General features: G+C 31.9%; 1 protein-coding gene across 2 annotated transcripts in view; it reads left to right on the top strand.

Moving 5' to 3' along the window:
- LOC106459312 (T-box transcription factor TBX3-like) overlaps positions 1 to 21,885 on the top strand; it is a 77,819-nt gene that overhangs the window by 36,739 nt on the left and 19,195 nt on the right. For both annotated transcript variants that reach the window (XM_022385771.1, XM_013918923.2), the window contains exon 3: positions 18,423 to 18,569. In XM_022385771.1, coding sequence (XP_022241479.1) covers positions 18,423 to 18,569 — 147 coding nt within the window. The remainder of the gene's footprint in view (positions 1 to 18,422; positions 18,570 to 21,885) is intronic.

Raw genomic sequence — 21,885 nt, 5'->3', positions numbered from 1 at the left:
GGAGAAAGGGCTAGAAATTTCTTAAATTCAGATTTTAAGAAAAACTTCCTAGGGCTAATTTTACAGCTGCGGAGAAAGGGCTAGAAATTTCTTAAATTCAGATTTTAAGAAAAACTTCCTAGGGCTAATTTTACAGCTGCGGAGAAAGGGCTAGAAATTTCTTAAATTCAGATTTTAAGAAAAACTTCCTAGGACTAATTTTACAGCTGCGGAGAAATGTCATGACGTATTTACAAACTGAAATGATTACATAATTTCTATATGTGTTTGTGTATATTTTGGGTGTATAATAGAGTTTTTTGACTTCGACATAGCTGGACTATAATCACTTCCTTAACCGATCTTCATCCACAGTCTTAGAACGCTAACAGCTATGCCTCGCTCGTCGACGAACAATAGTAACTACAGGCCAAAAAATTGTACTATGTCGGTAACAAATGTATTGTCTTGCCAAGTAAATACTGACAACAGCTGAACTGTGTTGTAAGATAATGATAATAACGAAATAGTTGTCTCTATAGCAACTCATAATTCTAATACTTTAACTTTAGAGATTACCATTGTCTTTATAATAACCTTGTAGTGACAGCAGATGTCTTAATCATAATTCTTAGTGATAACTTTGGATTATCCCTGTTTTTATGTTAATTCTTTATTGATAACAATTGGATTATCTTAATCTTTAAATTAACTCTTTAGTGGTAACATCTGGATTGTGTTGCCTTTATTCTAATATTGTAGTGTGTAGTGACCTAAGACTGTCGAAACATTGTTCTTGTACTTTATTTTAATTAAATTTTTTAATACCAATGTTACTTATTACAATTTCGAAAGGTCTGAAACTGAGTTCTGATAATTTAAATTTAGTAATTAGATATATGCCGATATAACTCCAATTTATAATATTTGCCAACAAGATTGATACAAACAGTTTTCTTTTTTAATACAAATATGTTTTAATATACAAACAACAGCACAATTTACAATAACAATTATAACAAATAGTTATTACAAACAGTGATTTATATACAAAAATTTTACAAACTTACAAGCAATATAAAGTCTACTTTCTAGTCTGGATTTTCCTTGATATCTTATCGAGGTTCACGATGAGCGAGTTAATTATGAGTTGAAGTAGGTACAATTCACTTAACGGGAAGCTAGCTAGCTTTATCCTTGGTTATTCACCAGCCACACACGCCGAGTTTTCCTCCTTGAAGTTATATAATGTTTTCATAAAAGTACTGATGTCCGATGAGAATCAACTGAAGTTAAATGGTTTCTAATGTTCGTACTTTGTAAATGATCCTGGTAAAATATCTTAAGTTTTCCGATTAATAAGCGTTATAACAATCACATTTATAGCTTCCGAGGTTTATAGCACATCAATAATAGATACTGTTTATAGGCGCATCGCGTTGGTTATATTTATAGGCGTGTGGAGAGTTTCTCGAAAATTCAGATTATATAACAATATAAAGCTACATTACGCGTTTACGCACACACACATATATTGTTGATTCTTACTCTCGAGAATCTTCTACAACTTTAGAGAATAGGCGGCAGTTTCGCAATACATATTTAACACTATAAACTGTGTATGGTTTTAATATCGATGTTTGTTTAAGTCAAATGTATATTTAGAAATAAATGTATAATAATAAATCCGTCACACTTGATATAAATAACGTAAATTAGTTTATACAATAGTAGGAAAAGAAAACTGAATAATACAACATTCGATGTAAACATGGCCGGCCCATTGATAGATTTCTTCATGAAATAATGTAGACATTATCCAATATTTATGACAAATATGGTGTTTAAAAGTATTTTCAGCGTTCGGTTTAAACATGGTCCACTGTTATATTTCTCATGTAACAATATGGACATTGCCCAACATTGATGATTAAGTATGGAATTTAAAAGTTTCTCAACATTCGATGTAAACATGGCCCATTGTTAGATTTCTCGTGGAATAATGTGAACATTATCCAACATTTATTATTAAATGTGGAATCTAAAAGTCTCCTTACACACAGTCATTTGATTCATAGATGGTCTAATTTAGCTCCGAGATTTCTTGGGTGAAATAGTGTTGTTGAAAAGTGAATATTTTTTCCATGGAATAGTAGGGGTTCCTAAATGTTAGTAGAAAAGTGTAGTTATTGATTGATGCATGTAACAATGTGCTTCAGAGACGAACACTGTTGTTATATGAGTATTCTTAAATGGAATAATGTTATTATATGAGAATTCTTAAATGGAATAATGTTATCATATAAGTATTCTTAAATGGGATAATGTTATTATATGAGAATTCTTAAATGGAATAATGTTATTATATGAGTATTATTAAATGGAATAATGTTATTATATGAGAATTCTTAAATGGAATAATGTTATTATATAAGTATTCTTAAATGGAATAATGTTATTATATAAGTATTCTTAAATGGAATAATGTTATTATATGAGAATTCTTAAAGGGAATAATGTTGTCATTGAGTATTCTTAAATAGAATAATGTTATTATATAAGTATTCTTAAATAGAATAATGTTGTCATATGAGTATTCTTAAATATAATAATGTTATTATATGAGTATTCTCAAATTAAATAGCGTTTTCATGTGAGTATTCTCAAATTGTGATCTCATGTAAGTATTCTTAAATGGAAAGTCCCCCCCCCCCAGTGGCACAGCGGTATGTCTACAGACTTAAAACGCTAGAAGCCGGGTTTCGATACCCATGGTGGGCAGAGCACAGATAGCTCATTGTGCAGCTCTGTGCTTAACTTCAAACAACCTTAAATGAAAAAATAATGATGTTATGAAATGGAATGGTAATGTTATACGAATTATCTCAGAAGGTTTATTGGAGAATATTTGTATGAGGACTATCAATGCTTGTCGTCCCTAATTTTGAACTGAGGACTAGAAAGAAGGCAGCTAATCAACAATCCTTGAGCTACTCTAATTGAATAGTGAGATTTGATCGTCACTCTTAAAACGAACGCACTACTGCAAAGCACGGGACGCGATTTTGCGCCAATGGGACACAAACCCTCGGATCTACGGTCAGACACGCTAACCATTAGGCTATTTGTAGAAGGAATGATGCTACTATGGAATACTATGGGAAAATTATGAGTTTTCAACTTAATATTGTGAGCTTCTGAGCACCCATGGAATAGCGTAGTTTATCGGATATTCTTAGAGGAAATAATATGACGTACTGAATACTATAATTAAAATAATGCACTGCAGTCATTATTTGTAGATAGAATATAATAGTGTGATCCAATGATTATCTTTATTAGTAGGAATCGTATAAGATTACTCAATGAAATAGTATGACTTACTGAGTATTCGTATTTATGACGGTGTAGTCAAGTGAGTATTATTAAATGGAACAGTGTATCCAATGAGTAAACCGAGTGATTACATAAAAAATACGGTGGTTGATGATGAATAAGCTTCTGATATATATATCTTTAATGTTTGATTGTAAATATGTCCGATATACTGTATTCGTACAAGCCATGAACGCCTAAAATTTGAAAAGATTTAACACGATTTAAAGTAATTCGAGAATTTTAGTACAAATGGTATAAGTTGTACTTACATTTAACAAAATCGACAGAAAAATAAGATAACTAAAAATAATGTGGAAAAACAAGCAAACTACTGTATATTTTATTGTTTTGTAAATGAACAGAACAACAATTCAATTCGAAGAAATCAGTGGGTAAAACTCTCCATAATGCACTGTCAAGTGCAATAAACTACTCGTGTAGCTTACCTTTATATGTGGTGTAATAACATTAGTCTCCCCACCCCCACCCCGTTGGGACAACGGCAAGTCTACTGATTTACAACGCTAAAATCGGGGGCTAGATTCTCCTAGGTGGACACAGCAGACAGCCTGATGTGGTTTTGCTATATAAAACACACACATACACACACACTTAAATACTAGGAGAAACAGAAACCTTTTTATGGTACCATCGACATTCAAACTATCTAGATATACATAAAACACTATAAATAGATCGATAAATGTTCCAACTATGTGAAATAATTAGCACTGTTATTTAGACTCCAAGCACGATGGCATACAAAAGCGTAGAAAATGAATATTTTATAGAAATGATAAAAATATTTTAGATAGCTTACATCAATAAAGTTCAAAGATGATGAAAATGAATAAGGATATCTTGCGGATGTAAATGAAACGCTACTTTTATTTATTACGCGCGTTTCCCATGGATATAAATGAGCCTGTCGATTGATAATGCAGCCCATTCAACCAACACGAAACTGTAGTGAAATGATGTTACACTAGAGGATGCAGTGCTGAGGTAGCTCTCAGGGAAGGCAGTAGAGTAAGTACATAACATTCGTAGAGGGTCTCCTTTTTCCAGGTTGCATTTGTGATAAGTTAAGTACAACTGAACCTATCGCTGTCGTCAGTCGTGCCGTAGCAGAACAAGCTAGCACATATGTGTGTGCACCATTTTGAGAATCATGTTATGTCGTCCAATGTCTGGATTTGCCAATTTCTACACAATCGTAATTTTGGTTCGGTCAAATATGCGAATGTTTCCTTACAAGTTGTATCATGTTCAAGCACTGAAGGAGACGGGCTTATCCTCGTGTGTTGATTTTGCTTTGCAGTTCTTGGGAAGACAGAAAGTCGATGACCAATGGCCTGCTAATATCTTAAGGACTGATGAAGTACACTTCACTGGAAGTGTCGACATGCGCAATAGCATTATCTGGTCTGAAACTGATCCACATGTAACATTTCCTACACACCTACATGTTGCTAAGTTGACAGTGTGGTCTCACAGCTAACATTGTTATTGGACCGTAATTTTTTGGACCGCAAACATGTGTAGTCAGTGCTGCATGGTACCAATGTGATTCCTATTCTGCATTAACTATAAGTGATGGACACTACAATATCCACACAAGATGATGCCCTCTCTACATTTTGGTAATCAAGCGAAATCGTCTTGTGGGAGAACTTTCAGGGCATAATAATTTCGCGCTACTTACGTTGTTAATAGCCACCTAATTCACCGGACCTAACATTATCCGATTTCTTGTTGGGAGGGAGGGGGGTTCCTGAAGTCATGCGTGTAAGTGGGAAGCGTTGTGCCAATTCCAGACCTCAAGGATGCAATTGTGAGGGAAGTGGCCAGCATAAAAAATGAGATGCGCGTTGTTGCTGTGATGTTCGTTGTCACACTGATGCAATTCATTCTGCAAGCTGCAGAACCACATTTTGCACAGTTGCTATGATTGATCAGACATTAGACCATAGTGATGCTCCTGGTGGCAACATGTAAAAACTACACCACTTACATCTGTGTGATACACTTAAAATCCCTTTGTAATTTCACTCTCCTGTGCGATACAGTTTGGGAGATATAATGCGATGAACTGCGAAACTTTCTTTGCAATCATATTGTAGCTGCAAGTATCTACCAAAAATGTATGATTCCTATACAAGAAAAATTAATACATCAGAATCAAATTGACTGATAAAGCAAATTAAAGGTTATTTTTTCATATTGTTAAAACATTATATTTGGATAAATGTTTGTTATGAATTTCGAATGCCTTAAAACAGTTTATATGAGTTAGGACTATAACTATAGCTATTCCCATATTTGACAGGCATTCAGACTTGACAGTTGTTTGTCACTTGAAGGAGTTTACAAAATTATACTTGTCAAAATTGGATAACTTTTTCTCTGATGCTCTGAGATGTGATTAAACAGCCAAGTGGAAAAATTGGATTGAATAATATATATCAAAATGTGTAGGTTTTGGTACAAAGTTTTGAATGAATAATATTAATATTAGGAGAAGTAGAAATAAATGAATAATAAAATGGCGAGGAATTTCACTTAGGGATATTTAATAGGTATTTAATGAAAGAGAAAGTTCTGAATGCCATTGGCAACAAAATATATTAACCATATATAGTGTGGTATATGTGGTGAGTGGTTAAAAAATTGTAAGGTTTATTTTATAGTTCGTTGTATGTTGTTTGTGAATTGCATCAAAAGAGAAACGCCATAAGCATGGAAAATAGGTTTCAGTTTCAATAATAACACTAAAAGGATGGTCGTTTGAGACATTTTGTGATCACCTCCAGTTAACTCTTCTTTTACGTTTATTGAATATTGAAAAGTATATGAAATACCTCACTATAAACCTTAAACTTGTGTGATAGTGTACATTCAAAAGTATTTGAAAATTTGTTTAGTATAATATGATTTCTAAAACTATAAGCATCTAGATTAAAACAAATATATATATGAAGTAGTTTACAAAATCATAATTGTCAAAATTGGATAACTTTTTCTCTAATGCTCTGAGATAAGGAATTGCGAGACGATAAAAATAAAAGTCACTGAGAAGACCCATGCTGTAGCTAATGAAACAGAATGTTGAATCTTATAGCCATTTTTATGAAGTAAAATAATTGAAATACATAAAATCATGAGGTGGCTCATTAATGGTATATAAATTCAACTGTAATTTGTTTTCAAAAATATAGGACAAGAACGAAATAAATCATTTCTAATAATTGATTTATTACTGCAGATTGTAACCAAAACACAAGAAGTTAAATAACTTAGTTTCAATACGTAAAAATGTTTGTGCAAGTAAAAAACGTTGATCTTTCTCTTATTATTTTATTTAACTTTAGTTTCCGCTACTGATGATCCCGAATCTCCCTTAGTTTTTTTGTTATTTAGGGCTAGCGTATAGCCCGTCAAAAATGGCGGGACAAGTACTACTACCCCATCCCATAGTATACCCTAACCTCACATTTGATAGCTAACTGAAATAAATAAATTTTGCGAAATCAAGCTTGACCGACAAAGAGGCACATAAGTGCAGTCGAGGCAATCAAACTTCGGTAAATTCCTTTGTGAGGCAATCAAAATTAAGGCAAAAATCAGTTAGATTAACAACTTCTAATATATAGAAAAGACAGTGCTTTTATGTAATACTACGTTCCAACAATGGCTTTCATGCTTAGCAACAAAAGTTTAAACTAATATTGTTGTTAGTCTATGAACTGAAAGTATAAAATAAAATGTATTAATAACAAAACTGGAAAAATATTTGTTTCTTTCTTAGATTAGAGTCTCCGTTTATTAAAGATATTTCTTTAAATTAAAAACGTTGGTGATATAACAGAAAATAGCTTTATTCAAAAACGATTTAAGTTTAAAGTTGAATCGATATTTTTATGATAAATTTTATGCACTTGGCTCTAGGCTAGGTGATCCCACACTACGTCTTTACTTTAGACTTATTTACTTTAGACTTTTAGACTTATTATGATACCGCTAGAAACCTGGTTTCAATACCCGTGATGGGTAGAACACAGTTAGCCCTTTGTGCTTAATAACAATAACAACAACAACTTTTATGAGTCCTCCTCTTTCAAGAAATCAAGCTAGATGTGACGTGACACACACTGGCTTTTATATAGATTAGATTCTTGTTATGAGATATAAAATTGGTGGTCATTGAATTTATAGCAATAGTGTCCAGTTTAGGCTGTGCTAGAAAAACTAAAGTATTTTTGTCACTAAGATAGAGTTATTTTAAATAACTCATTTGTGTACCAAGTACTGTTGTAAACATTGAGTTTACTACTCAAGTCATCTTGCAGGCATCGGGATTTAGGTGTTGAAGACCTGGAAAAGTCAGATTCTAGTTGATCTCTTCCTTCCTCCTATACTGTAGTAATTCGTATTCTTCTAGTTGATTCTGAGTCAAGTCAAACTAGGTCGTTTGTTTTGAATTTCGCGTAAAGCTACACGAGGGCAGTCTGCGCTAGCCGTCCCACTGCCAACGAGTTGTGGGATTGACCGACACGTTATAACGCCCCCACGGCTGAAAGACCAATTTTGTGTGACAGGGATTCCAACCCGCGACCCTCATATGATGAGTCGAGCGCCATAACCACCGGGCTAGGTCTAACTAACCGGCACGGTGTAATAAAATATCAAATACAAATGGACAGATCGATTTTCAAAAGGAGAAACGGGTGGCTGAATATGCATTGAATGGATCTTAATTACGTATTTCAGCACAAGCTTTTCTAACCACTAAGTGTTAGTTTCATTGTCAAGCCATTTCAACAATAACGTCATACTTTACATACATTTGAAAACATCATCACTTAGCAGCGTTGTTAATTTATTCGATACTACATATTGTAGCCCAGTAGTCAACAATTACAATCTTTAGTTACAATGCAAAGAACAATTGTGTGTGTATATGTTATATACATTATACATTATATATATATTATATATATATATGAATCTAATTATTATGTACATTGCAAAGTAATATGAACCGATATCAATGGTGAATTAAAGATAACACAGAACAAAATGTATATTTAGATACCGTAAAGGCGAATTTCTCTGTTATCTTTTAATGCTTCTTGGGCCTACTGAGATATAAAATATCATATAAAACATTACCATGAAACCAGGCTTCTTATTTCTGTTCTCTACTTAACAATTTCTTCGGAAACGTACTTTAGGAAGTTGCACACGAAACAAATGATACTTATAATAACTTCACTAGAAAACAACTGAGCCTTGAAATTGTTAAATTTCGTGCTATGTTATATAATAAAATTCTTATATAATAATAATGTTAATTCAAACACACAAAATTGGGGAATTATACAAAAAAAACATAGTAGATATAAATGAAACGACGTTTGTCTTTAGAAGACAATAGTAAAAAAAAAACAAGTTCATTGAGCATATAATAAAAATTCCGTTTTTTAAATGAAGCTCAGCTGTTGTTCTGATCATTTTACGTTTGTTTTCGTCAGCTTATTAGGGTTTTCAGGAGTAACTGTGGCGTCCATTATATTTAAAAGATATTTTTGTACAGTGATCCGGTTTGTATACATGGATTAATTGTGATCATTGATCCAAACGGGGATAACATATGACATTATGTTCCAAGATATAACAGTAGATTTAATTTGATTTAAATAACGAATTTCTGCGTTTAAACGCACAAAAATGGAGCTAAATGGGGATTGTATAAACATAAATGGAATAAATGTTCTCAGTACAGTAATTCGATTACTAACTTATATAGACAAAACGTATAGCCACTTTGAATTCGTTACAAGTTTGTCACAGGAAATCTAGTTCAGTGATTCAGTTACTAACTTACATAGACAAAACGTTTAGCTACTTCGAATTCGTTACAAGTTTGTCACAGGAAATGTAGTTTAGTGATTCAGTTACTAACTTATATAGACAAAACGTATAGCTACTTCGAATTCGTTACAAGTTTGTCACAGGAAATGTAGTTTAGTGATTCAGTTTCTAATTTATATAGACAAAACGTATAGCCACAGCGAACTACTTTCTAATAGGCCTAATATCTGTGATAAAAATCACGCAAACTACATATACCCGTTTTTCATTTAATGTCGAATCCAAGTAATTTTAATGTCGAATAATGCAAGCTTAAAGAAATTTATTATAAAATATCCACTAAATTTAATTTAAAATACGATTCCTATTCATTATTTGAGAAAAAACAAACGAACAATAAATACCTGGTGACTTTATCCCTATGAGACTTCTATTTCTTTTCAAAGCTCCACCAGATTTCGGCGTTTCAACCGTTACTTTATAGTTTATATAGAAATGCATGTAGTCACGGTGAACCAATTACAATTTTGTGTACAACAAGTATAGTACAGTGAAACGAGCGCTAGTTTACGTAGAATAAATATAGTCCAGTGAAATGATAATTTGTTTATGCATAAAATAAATATAGTCCAGTGAAATAATAATTTGTTTGTGCATAAAATAAATACAGTCAAATGAAACAGTTACCAGTTTATATGGAAAAATGTAGTCACAGTGAGGAATGTTCTTTAAGCACAGTATAAATATAGTCCAGTGAAACAGTCACTAGCTTATGTACAATATTAATATAGTCCAGTGAAATAATTATTAGTTTATGTATAATATAGATATAGTCCAGTGAAATAATTACTAACTTACGTACAGTATAGATATAGTCCAGTGAAAGAATTACTAATTTATGTACAGTATAGATATAGTCCAGTGAAAGAATTGCTAATTTATGTATAATATAAATATAGTCCAGTGAAAGAATTGCTAATTTATGTATAATATAAATATAGTCCAGTGAAATAATTACTTAGTTTATGTATAATATAGATATAGTCCAATGAAAGAATTACTAACTTACGTACAGTATAGATATAGTCCAGTGAAAGAATTACTAGTTTATGTATAGTATAAATATACTCCAGTGAAACAATCACTAGCTTATTTACAATATAAATATAATCCAGTGAAATAATTACTAGCTTACGTACAGTATAGATATAGTCCAGTGAAAGAATTACTAGCTTACGTACAGTATAGATGTAGTCCAGTGAAAGAATTACTAAGTTACGTACAGTACAGATATAGTCTAGTGAAATAATTACTAGCTTACGTACAGTATAGATATAGTCCAGTGAAATAATTACTAGTTTACGTACAATATAAATATATTCAAGTATTTATTCAGACTTGGAAAGTTCAAAGAATGCTATCTACCTGTCTAAATTTAGTCTTTCAGCTCTTAGACCCCGCTGTGATAGATACAGATGTTATTTTCCTTTGCTATTTATTTCCTGTCAGTGTACGATGATGATAAGCATCTTAAAGGAAATTGAATACAAAATCACCACAAAAAATTAACTAAAACATTACTTGCACGAGCCCCGATGAAGCTACAATGGCGAAACGTTGGCAGAATTATTCATTATTATTTGGAAAGTAAAGTTAATTTTTTCTAACTCTATTACCGACATGTCTAAAAATCCGTCCAGTAAGCACTAAAGATTGTGAAAAACAACAAAATATCGCTTATAGTCGTTATAAAACACACACACACACACACTTTAATTTCTTTACAAAAATCTGGTTCAAGATCCCAGTCCTATAGGCTCGGTGGACAGAGCAGATAGGCCGATGTGGCTTTGGTATAAGATAAACACATACACCTATTGGCTGTAAACAGGACATTTGTGTAATGAAACGGATTATTTTTGTCTAATCAGTTTCTCAGTTTAATGAAATGAAAATAAGGAGGTGTAAGGTGTATGGATACATGGGGCAACTGAACATTTGAGATTTACGTCATAATAACGCGGTTAGGTGTTCCAGGTGGCACAAAAGGAGTCCCAACCTTCTGCTTTCCGTTGCCTCTCGGGCCGGATGTTTCAGGGCGATAAGGCGGTTATTACAAGCAATGCAACCCCTTGTTGGACAAACATGATGGAATGCCGTTTCCTTTGTTTCTACGACGGCTTACTTCTAAAAGTTATGGGTTAGAACATGGAACTGGCTCAGTCCTTCACGATGTTCGTTAATATTGTTTTTCTTTAGAGACTTGTTCTCCCGTATTATTGCTTGCTGGGTTCAAATGTAAGCTAACTTCATGACATGAGGAGCGACATTTTATGATCGTCGTGCCGACAGGTTTAGTCTGTAAGTCAATGCTAATAGCGTTGTAGTGTATCAGCAGGCCGAAAGTACGATAACGTTGACTGTTGTACAGCACACCAAAAACAACGGATTTGAATGTTTCGTTCGAACGGGGTGCTGCTGCGTTTCGTAATTCGCGTGATTGTTAGATACTTTTGAAACTAGAATCTCGTAAAAGTTTATCAAAGAGCTTTGAATGTTCATAACATGAGCCTTATGGTAGACCCTAGTTATATGTGGTTGTGATATATATATATAATAAGACCTATAAAACGTGCGTGTACGGAGAATTCATTGCGAAATCTCCAGGAATAAGTGCCTTATCGAAGTAGAAAAATGTATATTAGGCCTAAATACGGTAAAATTCATGACTTACGTGATTCTGGAAAGACTTATATCTGGTGTAATGCATATGAGACTTCTTGGAGATGAAAGATTTCTGATACATCTACTTATTTGATTTCTATGAGAAGTCACGATTATATTAAAATAACTTCTGATAGCTCAATTCAATTTAGAAATATTCTATATAATATGTTTGGCTAAATGCAGGAATCGTTATTTTTGTTGACTGTGACTTAACCAATTCTTGTCAACGAAAGGTCTGTTTTTGTTTATTTGTTGTAGTACAAAGCTGTTTTAAGAGCTGTGTGTGTGATGTGCACACCACGAGTATCGAAAACTGGTTTTTAGAAATATGTTATGAACACTATAAATACCAGTTATGTTAAACGCATTCCTTTATTCGAGCCCTAAAGTGGCCTAGCAGAAAGTCTGAAGGTTTGTAACGCTAAAAATCTGGTTTTAATATTTACGGTGGGCAGAGCACAGGTAGCCCATTGAGTAGCTTTGTGCTTAACAACAAATAAAAACACAAACTTGCTCTCTAGTGGCCCAGCGGTAAGTCTGAAGACTTATAAAATCCTACATTAACAACTGGTATTTATAGTATTCATAACATATATATCCTACATTAACAACTGGTATTTATAGTGTTCATAACATATATCCTATGTTAATAACTGGTATTTATGATGTTCATAACATATATACTATATTAATATAGGTGTGTATGATAGACATCATTAACACTAGATATTCAGTGGGCGTACTATAAAAATATGGTACCTTTGTTTAATTCATCACCAATATTATCTAGCTTTGAAAGCTTTCAAATCCTTAATACACGAGGGATCGTTTGAACCCAATTAGAATAATAACCAATCTTTGTATGGTACGCCCTCACCATTAAGCATTCAATTTCAGTATAGTGTTTTAGAGATTCAAGGTGCATGGAGAAAATCTTACTTAGGCCTAGCAGTAACCACTCCACCGTATTAAACAAGCTTTTTATCTAGATAGTATTGTGGTACGTTAGATATAATTCCTGAATTGCAGGAAAGTCAAAGATAAAACTGTGGCGTATGAGTTGCAGGTGACGCAAGTCATGTGACTTTTTAGACCTGACCTATTAGAAACATGGTGGATCTAAGAATTGATTATTTTCTTCAAGAATATTATAATTCCTCTACTGTCAAAGCGATAAAGCAGTTTCCTATATATAGCTATATTATATGATGCCTCTAAATACTGATAAATGTATAATGCTTGCTGGAAAGTTCTCCCCCCCCCAAAAAAAAACCAATAACAAACTTTTACGTATGATAAATCCGCAGAAAGTAATATTTCAAAGGTAGCACTCGTACAGTAAGAGTATGATGTTTTAGTGCTAGTAGTTATTACACGTAGGTCGTTTTAATGTTCAGTGTATGGCATAGTTAGGTTTAGCGGTCGATGTTATAATAATTTTAGGATCATTTGCATATGCGATAGAATTAAGTTGGATATTATACTAAAAGTAAATAATACTGAAGTAAAACAATATGCTAATTTGAGATACTGTTTAATTTATATTAAAAATATGGTAACGCAAATTCTGTAGTAAGTATGCATGCTAATGAATAAATGTTAGGCCTAGCTACCGAAACTATATAAAGATATCCTGGCAGCATATTAACTATTTATATTATTAATATAACTTAGGATTCGCAACCGAAAGTATAATGGCAGTACCAGTTTTACCAACTGAACACATGTTTACTTCGTTCATTATGTGTATCAAAAAAGTCACTCGAGAACTGTCAGCGCTAGTTTTGAAACAACTAGTCAACACCACTCACCGCTAACGTTTGGGGTGATCTTTCACCAACGAATAATGAGATTGATTTTTACATCATAAACAACCTACGGCTGAAAGAGCGAACGTGCTCGGTGATGGGATTCGAACCCACTATAGCAGCTTGTGTGTCGATCACTCTAACCCTAGGCCATGCCATGCAAGGCCATAACATTTGTTTATCGTTTTACAAAATATATGCTTATTTTGTACTAGGTACACATACTGAAATAACAATGACACTTGTAAACCGTATTTTATTGGTTATCAAATTAACAATTTTATCCTTTCAAACTAGGGTAATGAATAATGTTTTACACATAATGTTGCATAAACTAAACTAATTGGTTGTACAAATCTTTCGTGTTTTTTTTTCTATTTTTTTAAGAAGTTAACTCTACACAATAGTCTTGTGTGTTCGTAGTTATGTAAATGTTTTCATCATGCCTATTCAGTAGATTTTAATCAGAATTTACAGAAATGTTTGATGCCATGGCCATGAACCATTTGATTAGCTGTTGCTGAAACTAATTTAAAGTTGAAAGATGCGCTCTACCCTCAGGTGGATTTCGGTATTGCTGTTAATTACACCCTCAGGTGGATTTCGATATTACTGCTAATTACTGGCACTCTCAAATGGTCCTTACTTTCAAGGACGGGAAGAAAATGTCAAAATACTACCAACTTCTAAATGGAGGCTTAGATAATGCGAAATTTGTCCATCATATGATAATAGATAGTCTTTAAAGTTTAAGAGCTTTTAAGAATATAATGGTTATCATTTCTTGGTATAAAGAGCCATGAATAGCTGCTTAACTAGTTTTTAAACTATGGTGACCTTGTTTTTTTCATTATTCTCTTTTTATGTTTCCCTCGCCTTTTGAGCCTTCAAATTATGAGCTATGTTTTTTAAGATAAACGATTTGTTTATAGTCAAGCACAAAGCTACACAATGGGCTATCTGTGCTCTGCCCACCACGGGTATCAAAACTCAGTTTCTAGCGTTGTAAGTCCGCAGAGATATCGCTGTGCAATAAGATAATCGAAATGTAATGTTTTCATATTCAAAGATCTATTATAAAGATAAATCTTTCTTTAGAAGTACGAAAAGACAGTCTTGAATTCGTTAGGAAAATCGAAAATTCTTTTCAAACAGTTATAAATACAATGTATTCCTTCTTATGGATCAATTATATTATCATAATACGTTGTTTTTTTGTTATTGTTTTTGAAACTTTAAGCAATACTAACTTTTGGGGAAAGAATTGTATATTCAACCAGATTTAGTAGTTGAAGAGATTGGGAAGAGCCTAAAGGAGTATTTTCCAAACTGGGGGACGCGCAGCCTTTTGGCGGAAGAGCCCAAAAATATCGACGGAAGAAACGGAAGAGTTGGAGACGACGAAACCTAACAAAACTATCACTTTGCTTTAAAAAGCTTTTTTTTTTTTGTTGCTCTCGCATTTAATCACTTCTTAAAAGCATTTTTAATTTTAAAAAATTATCATTAAAAACAGGTAAAGAAAATGTTGATTTGGCTGTTATCACTTGCGAAAATTGTTTTCATGTGAAGAAGGGGCGCAACGGAAACTTTGCTGAGGTGGGGGAGGGGGGAGCCGGTATTTAATGTTTGGAAGGCACTGCATTTACGTATTTAACAATAAAGACTCTCACTGTCCAAGTCTAATAAAAAAATTAACCATTTTTGTATCACCAAAACTTCACAACTATTCTGAGTTAAAATGAAGAAGAAACTTTTGAATATATAAGATTGAAAATTCCTCTTAAGAGATCGAGCCGGCTGATATCCTAACCTTACATTAACGGAGGATGAAAGGTCACACTATACTTACTGAGCTCTCTATGCTTTGTTTGTTTGTTTGAAGCTAAGCACAAAGCTACACAATGGATTATCCGTGCTCTGGCCACCACGGGTATCGAAACCCGGATTCTAGCGTTGTAAGTCCGCAGACATACTGCTGTGCCCTCTATACACAGCGTAATCACCGAATAGTGGAAGTACATATTTTTGTGAAAATCATATACATACAATTTGTACAGATGGCGCTGTAGAACTAACTATTTTAAAGTCTTTAGTGTGTGTAATATACATATATATATATATCGAGAAGCTAATAATTGTTAGAGAAAACAACTACTGTTGGATATTTTATTGAAGCCCTTTATCCTATTAGTAGACAGCAATGTAAAAGATGATGGAGGTTTAAAGAATTCTTAATAAACTTTCAAGAAAGAGTGGCCGTTCATCACTTATTAGTTTTCCTTGCTATCATATGATTGTATCAAACATATTGGTCATGGTTATGACTTGAACACTAATGATTTGTTTCTTGTCTAGAAAGTTAAACCTTTTTTTCTCTATGTTTAGCAAAGACTTACTTCTAGAAGGTCTAAATTGAGTCTTAAAATATTTTTTTGATTTTTAATAATGACATTTTTCACTCGTTGTGGGGTGCTGCAATTAGAACTAAAACTGTACTCACGTATGCAGCCTTAATTATGGGATATTTTGAGGGTAAAATGCTTGATATAACTCCCTCTACTTTAGAACTAAAAAGATAAATTATTTGAAATTTCTTGTGGAAGATTTTAAATGACTATTTCGTAATTTGGGACTTTCGTTTTGATATTAATAATTTTTCGAGTATTATTCAACCGAGTTTTAAATTAATTTCTGAATCTAATAAAAAATGTATGTTTTAAATGTTTTAATCTTCATTAAAGAAAACTGAGTATTGTAAACTTGAAAATGTTTTAGAAACCATCAATTCCCATCGTTAATTTGACTTTTTTAGTAATCATGCGAAAAATGTAATATGAAACACTCAAAGATTCCATTTTTTTGTCTCAAATATTAAAAACAAATATCAGTGTTTATTACAACTTAAACATTTTTTATTGAATTGTCATTATGCAATTAAGTTATAGAAAGAGGCTTTGATATTGTGAACTTTCTGATTCCGTAAAGTTTTCGGGTGTTAGTGAAATGGTATTCTGTTATTTGATAGTCACTATCTGAGATTTCGTTTTGATATTAATAGCATTGAAAATTAAACTGATCACATTACTGACAATACACTAAAAATGTTTCGTTTAACTGTAAAAATTATTTCAAGAACTCAACGGAAAAAACGTTATGTAGACTATTCTCTGGTTATCTCGGTAAAGCGTAATAACCATTGCTGTTTACTTTGTCAAAATTGTTATATACAACTAGATAAACAGATGTTATAAATCCTTGATCTTGTATTGTATGTAATGAATTTTATATTGGTGAAACTGATCATTTCCATTTAAGAATGAAGATACATCAATTTGAAGTTAGAAATCTCGATTTGAGCTTTCATTTTCATAATTATTTAATGACTACCCTTTTTTTTAGTCTCGTAGAAACAACAATAGGAGACTGTTTTTAAAAAAGAGAATTTTCGAACACTTTAAAGCTTCTATTTATAATATAGAGGTTTCTGGATAAGTACTGACATCAGATATCAGTTATATTTTTCTTCCTTTGTCATAAATTTTCAGTGAAGAAATGCAATGGAGTATTGAAATATGTATTGTATGTTTCATTATAGTAATGTATATTTTTTATATATATATTGATATGTTTATAATTTCAATTGATCATATTAATACATTTTTTACAGACATAAAACATTAAGTTTTAGGATTTTTAAATCTTAATTTTAAACATTTTACTTTTTGCGCCCCCCCCCCGATGGCTCAGTGGCAAATTTACAGACTTATAACGCTAAAAATCAGGATTCGATTCCCATGGTAAGCAGAACACATATAGCCCCTTGTGCAGCTTTGTACTCAACCAAAAACAGCCATTTTTAAAAATGTATTATTTTGCTGGATTTTCTTTTAACAGTTTCTACTTTATAATTTTTTTGAGAAAGCTGAAGAACGATTTATAAGTCATGATATTGGTCCGAACACATTATAATGAATACGTTATGTAAGGATAACAAAGGTGTTTATTATATATATATATATATATATGTGTGTGTGCGTGTGTGTATATAGTATAACTATAATAAAAATTCTCCATTTAAAATTAATATATTTTAAGTACTTTTTAAAGGAAAAATTCACCAGAGTCACAAAGTGATTTATGAACTTTGTTCAAGAAAGTTTGAATATAGTACAAGATGTTTCAAAATCATAGTCTGCTAGATACCTAAATGGCTTTTCTCGTAAACTAGCATTGCTTTTATTCTACTTCTTCTTTCCATCTTTTTTAATTCAACAATACGAGCTTGTTTGTAAGCATTGTCCAGAATAATTGACGCTTGCTGCAGCTAAATTTAGAGATAGGCTTCATATGCTGGTTAAAAATGATGGAAAGCCTGCTGAAAACCATTTGGGGCATCATATGCTGGTTGAAAATAATGGAAAGCCTGCTGAAAACCATTTGTGGCAATATTTAACACATCATGTATTATGTTCCAACTTTTCTGTGTAAACACTTATAATTCTTAATTTTTCTTTTGATAAAATTTATCTCCCCTAGGAGAAGCGATTTGTAATATATTATCCTTTTAAATGTAGGAGATTGTTTATAAACCTCCTGTAGTTGTGTGTTTACGTTGTTTTCAACCACATACGCCTGACTTTCTTTACTCCATAGACCATTCTTAACTCCATGCACAAGTACCAACCCAGATTTCATCTCGTACGAGCCAACGACATTCTCAAGCTTCCGTACAGTACGTTTCGTACTTACGTATTTAAAGAGACTGAGTTCATTGCTGTTACTGCTTATCAGAATGAAAAGGTAAGTCAGATTTAAACCTAGACCCATGTGATATTAGAATATACTATTTAAGCATAAACTCCTGTGATATTAGAATCTACTATTTAAGCATAAACTCCTGTGATATTAGCATCTAATATTTAAATATAGACTCCTGTGATATTAGCATCTACTATTTAAATATAGACTCCTGTGATATTAGCATCTACTATTTAGATATAGACACCTGTGATATTAGAATATGCTATTTAAACATAGACCTCTGTGATATTAGAATCTACTATTTAGTCATAAACTCATGTGATATTAGCATCTAATATTTAAATATAGACTCCTGTGATATTAGCATCTACTATTTAAACATAAACTTCTGTGATATTAGCATCTAATATTTAAATATAGACTCCTGTGATATTAGCATCTAATATTTAAATATAGACTCCTATGACATTAGAATCTAATATTCAAATATAGACTTTTTCAATATTACAATCTAATATTTAAATATAGACTTTTTTAATATTACAATATAATATTTAAATATAGACTTTATTAATGTTACAATATAATATTTAAACATAGACTCCCGTGATATTGGATTCTGGTATTTAAGTCCATATGATTTTCTTGACTCGGTCGTTATGAACCGATGTAATAATTCACTCCATTAGTTAAAAATATACTAACTAATAATTATAACAATTAGAACTTAATTTGAACAAAATGCTTTTGAAGTGTTTTTAAATATGTGTTTGCATTCTAGTGGCCGCAAATTAGTTGTTTTAACATCAAAATAATCTTGGTGTATATTTTATTACAAGTTACAGCTTTACCGTAAGATTTGTGTTTAGAACAGGTACGATGTTTCGATCACTGGTGCGATTATGCACGTCGTACTTGTTCTAAATACAAAACTACTTACTGTAAAAGCTGTAACTTGTAATAAAATATACTTAATTAGTAAGTAAACTCAAAACAAAACTATTAATCTTGATGTATGTGTGTGTGTTTGTCTTTGTAGTTCATATTTGTGTAGAAATGATCTATTTGTAGATCTGAAACTAATTTTTCATCTGTGTTATTTTGCAGCAAACATTTGGCCATTGCAAAAGTGAGAGTGTATTACATTAACAAAGAAAAAAAGAAAAAAATTAATTGAGAGACGTCCCTAAAAAATTCAATTACCTGAGACATCAAACACCTGACAGTTCTACTTGTTAAAATTATGGCATTTACTTTTGCAAAAAAGTGACCGATCCACGAATCCACAAATATAAGAAATGATCTCCTGATCAATGAAATCCCTCAAAGAAAAGATAATTATATATGAGAATTTACTAAGGAGATGATATACGTCACCACAGAACGAAACTGAAACCTAAGTCAGGCTAGTAACAATACATGAGATGTTACTAAGGAGATTACATACGTCATCATAGAACGAAACTGAAACCTAAGACAGGCTAGTTAGTAACAAGTAGAAATATATCAGAATCAATTATGATCAGATACTTTTTAGTTATTCGCAAAATCCATTCTTAGTTAAAAACAAAAAAGACTATTTAGTGGCTTGTTAATTTCAACAACGAAAATTGGAAATTCACTCAAAAAGTTTTTTTTTTTAAGTTTTGAAATGTGAAATTCGTTTTTCTTTTGTATATTTTATCATGAATATTTTCATTTAGTATAAGTAAATAATTAAAAGATGAGAATTTCTATGCAAGTAACCATGAATGTGGATATTGAGATTTAGGGTATATAATGCTGTAAGCCGTGTTTTAGTTTAGATGTTTGCTAGAGGACGCATAACGTTAAGCTTCAGAAAGTTCATGAAAGTTAAGAATCGAGAAGCTTTGTGTAATATATAGAAACAAGAGTACGATATAAATATGAATAATCATTAATTAATTGAACTAGTTCAATAAAACCAGTTAGTTAGTTGGGTAATTAGTATTCAATGAGTTTATCAATTCAGTATTAGAAACGTTATTTGGTGCTAGAATTGAAAGTCATCGCGTCTATTTTGCTATTCGGTTACTCGGTGAGTTACATGTTTGTTTATCGATCTAAACTTAAGTAAGTTAGGCCTATATTAATTTTGGTGTTCACGTTGAAAAGTTTATTTTTAGAATTAAGCTTAAAAATTAACGTGACCCCTAACAAAAATTTGCACAGCGGTAAGTCTGAAGACTTATAATAATGCTAAAAACCGGGTTTCGATGCTTGTGGTTGGCACAATACAGATAGTTAGCTCATTGTGTTGCTTTGTGTTTAACTACAAACAAACAAAAGTTTATTGAAGAGTTATATATTACTTGATTTATGACATATTCAATATACCGAGCCTAGAAAGGCTCACTTCAGACGGCTGAGTTCGCTTCTTGCTGCTAGATACGCTTATGCTTGAAAGATTTTAATACAGGGCGTAGTATTTGTGTTTAATTATTACTGAACTATTTTGGTATGGTTTTATAGCTCTTATTATTTTATGATATTAATAATCCAAGAGTGAAGGTCGGAAACTAATTTTTGTTATTATTAATAACAGCTATTACTACTATTTCCCATGCAAGCTGTCCTGTTTTTAATCGGTGTTTTTTGGGAAAATGCTTGATATACGGGATATCCCTAACGCTTTTGGGAGCTATTACTGTAGACATATCCTCTTAAAATTACCCATTTTGTACTTTCTTAACAAATGCTATAATTTTTGGGTGTTTTGTCCTTGCTTTTGGCGAATTTATTATTCCATTTCAATTTAATCTCGTTTTATATGTATATAAATATATAATTCTAATATACTCAGTTTCTTAAAAAAGAGGATCAGCATGGTCGAATAACTGTTAGTTGTTACATGAATGACATATTCCTGTAATTCTTATTTTTTTATAAATATGTGTAGATTTATTTCCTCAAGCTAAAGCTCCCTAAAATGACACAAAGTTTAAATTGCTTTATTAGAAATAAGCATTTGATTTTATTCATGAGAAAGCACTGAAAATATTTCATGATTTATGAATGGTCAATGATCATACCATGTCAAATATTATTTATGAATGGTCAATGATCATAACGTGTCAAATATTATTTATGAATGGCCAATGATCATAACATGTCAAATATTATTTATGAATGGCCAATGATCATAACGTGTCAAATATTATTTATGAATGGCCAATGATCATAACATGTCAAATATTATTTATGAATGGCCAATGATCATAACATGTCAAATATTATTTATGAATGGCCAATGATCATAACATGTCAAATATTATTTATGAATGGCCAATGATCATAACATGTCAAATATTATTTATGAATGGCCAATGATCAT

The sequence above is a fragment of the Limulus polyphemus genome, unplaced genomic scaffold (assembly GCF_000517525.1).
Source record: "Limulus polyphemus unplaced genomic scaffold, Limulus_polyphemus-2.1.2 Scaffold591, whole genome shotgun sequence".
In the NCBI taxonomy this organism is placed as follows: domain Eukaryota; kingdom Metazoa; phylum Arthropoda; class Merostomata; order Xiphosura; family Limulidae; genus Limulus; species Limulus polyphemus.
Note: the sequence above shows the minus strand (reverse complement) of the source record. Positions and strands in the feature narration are given on the sequence as shown.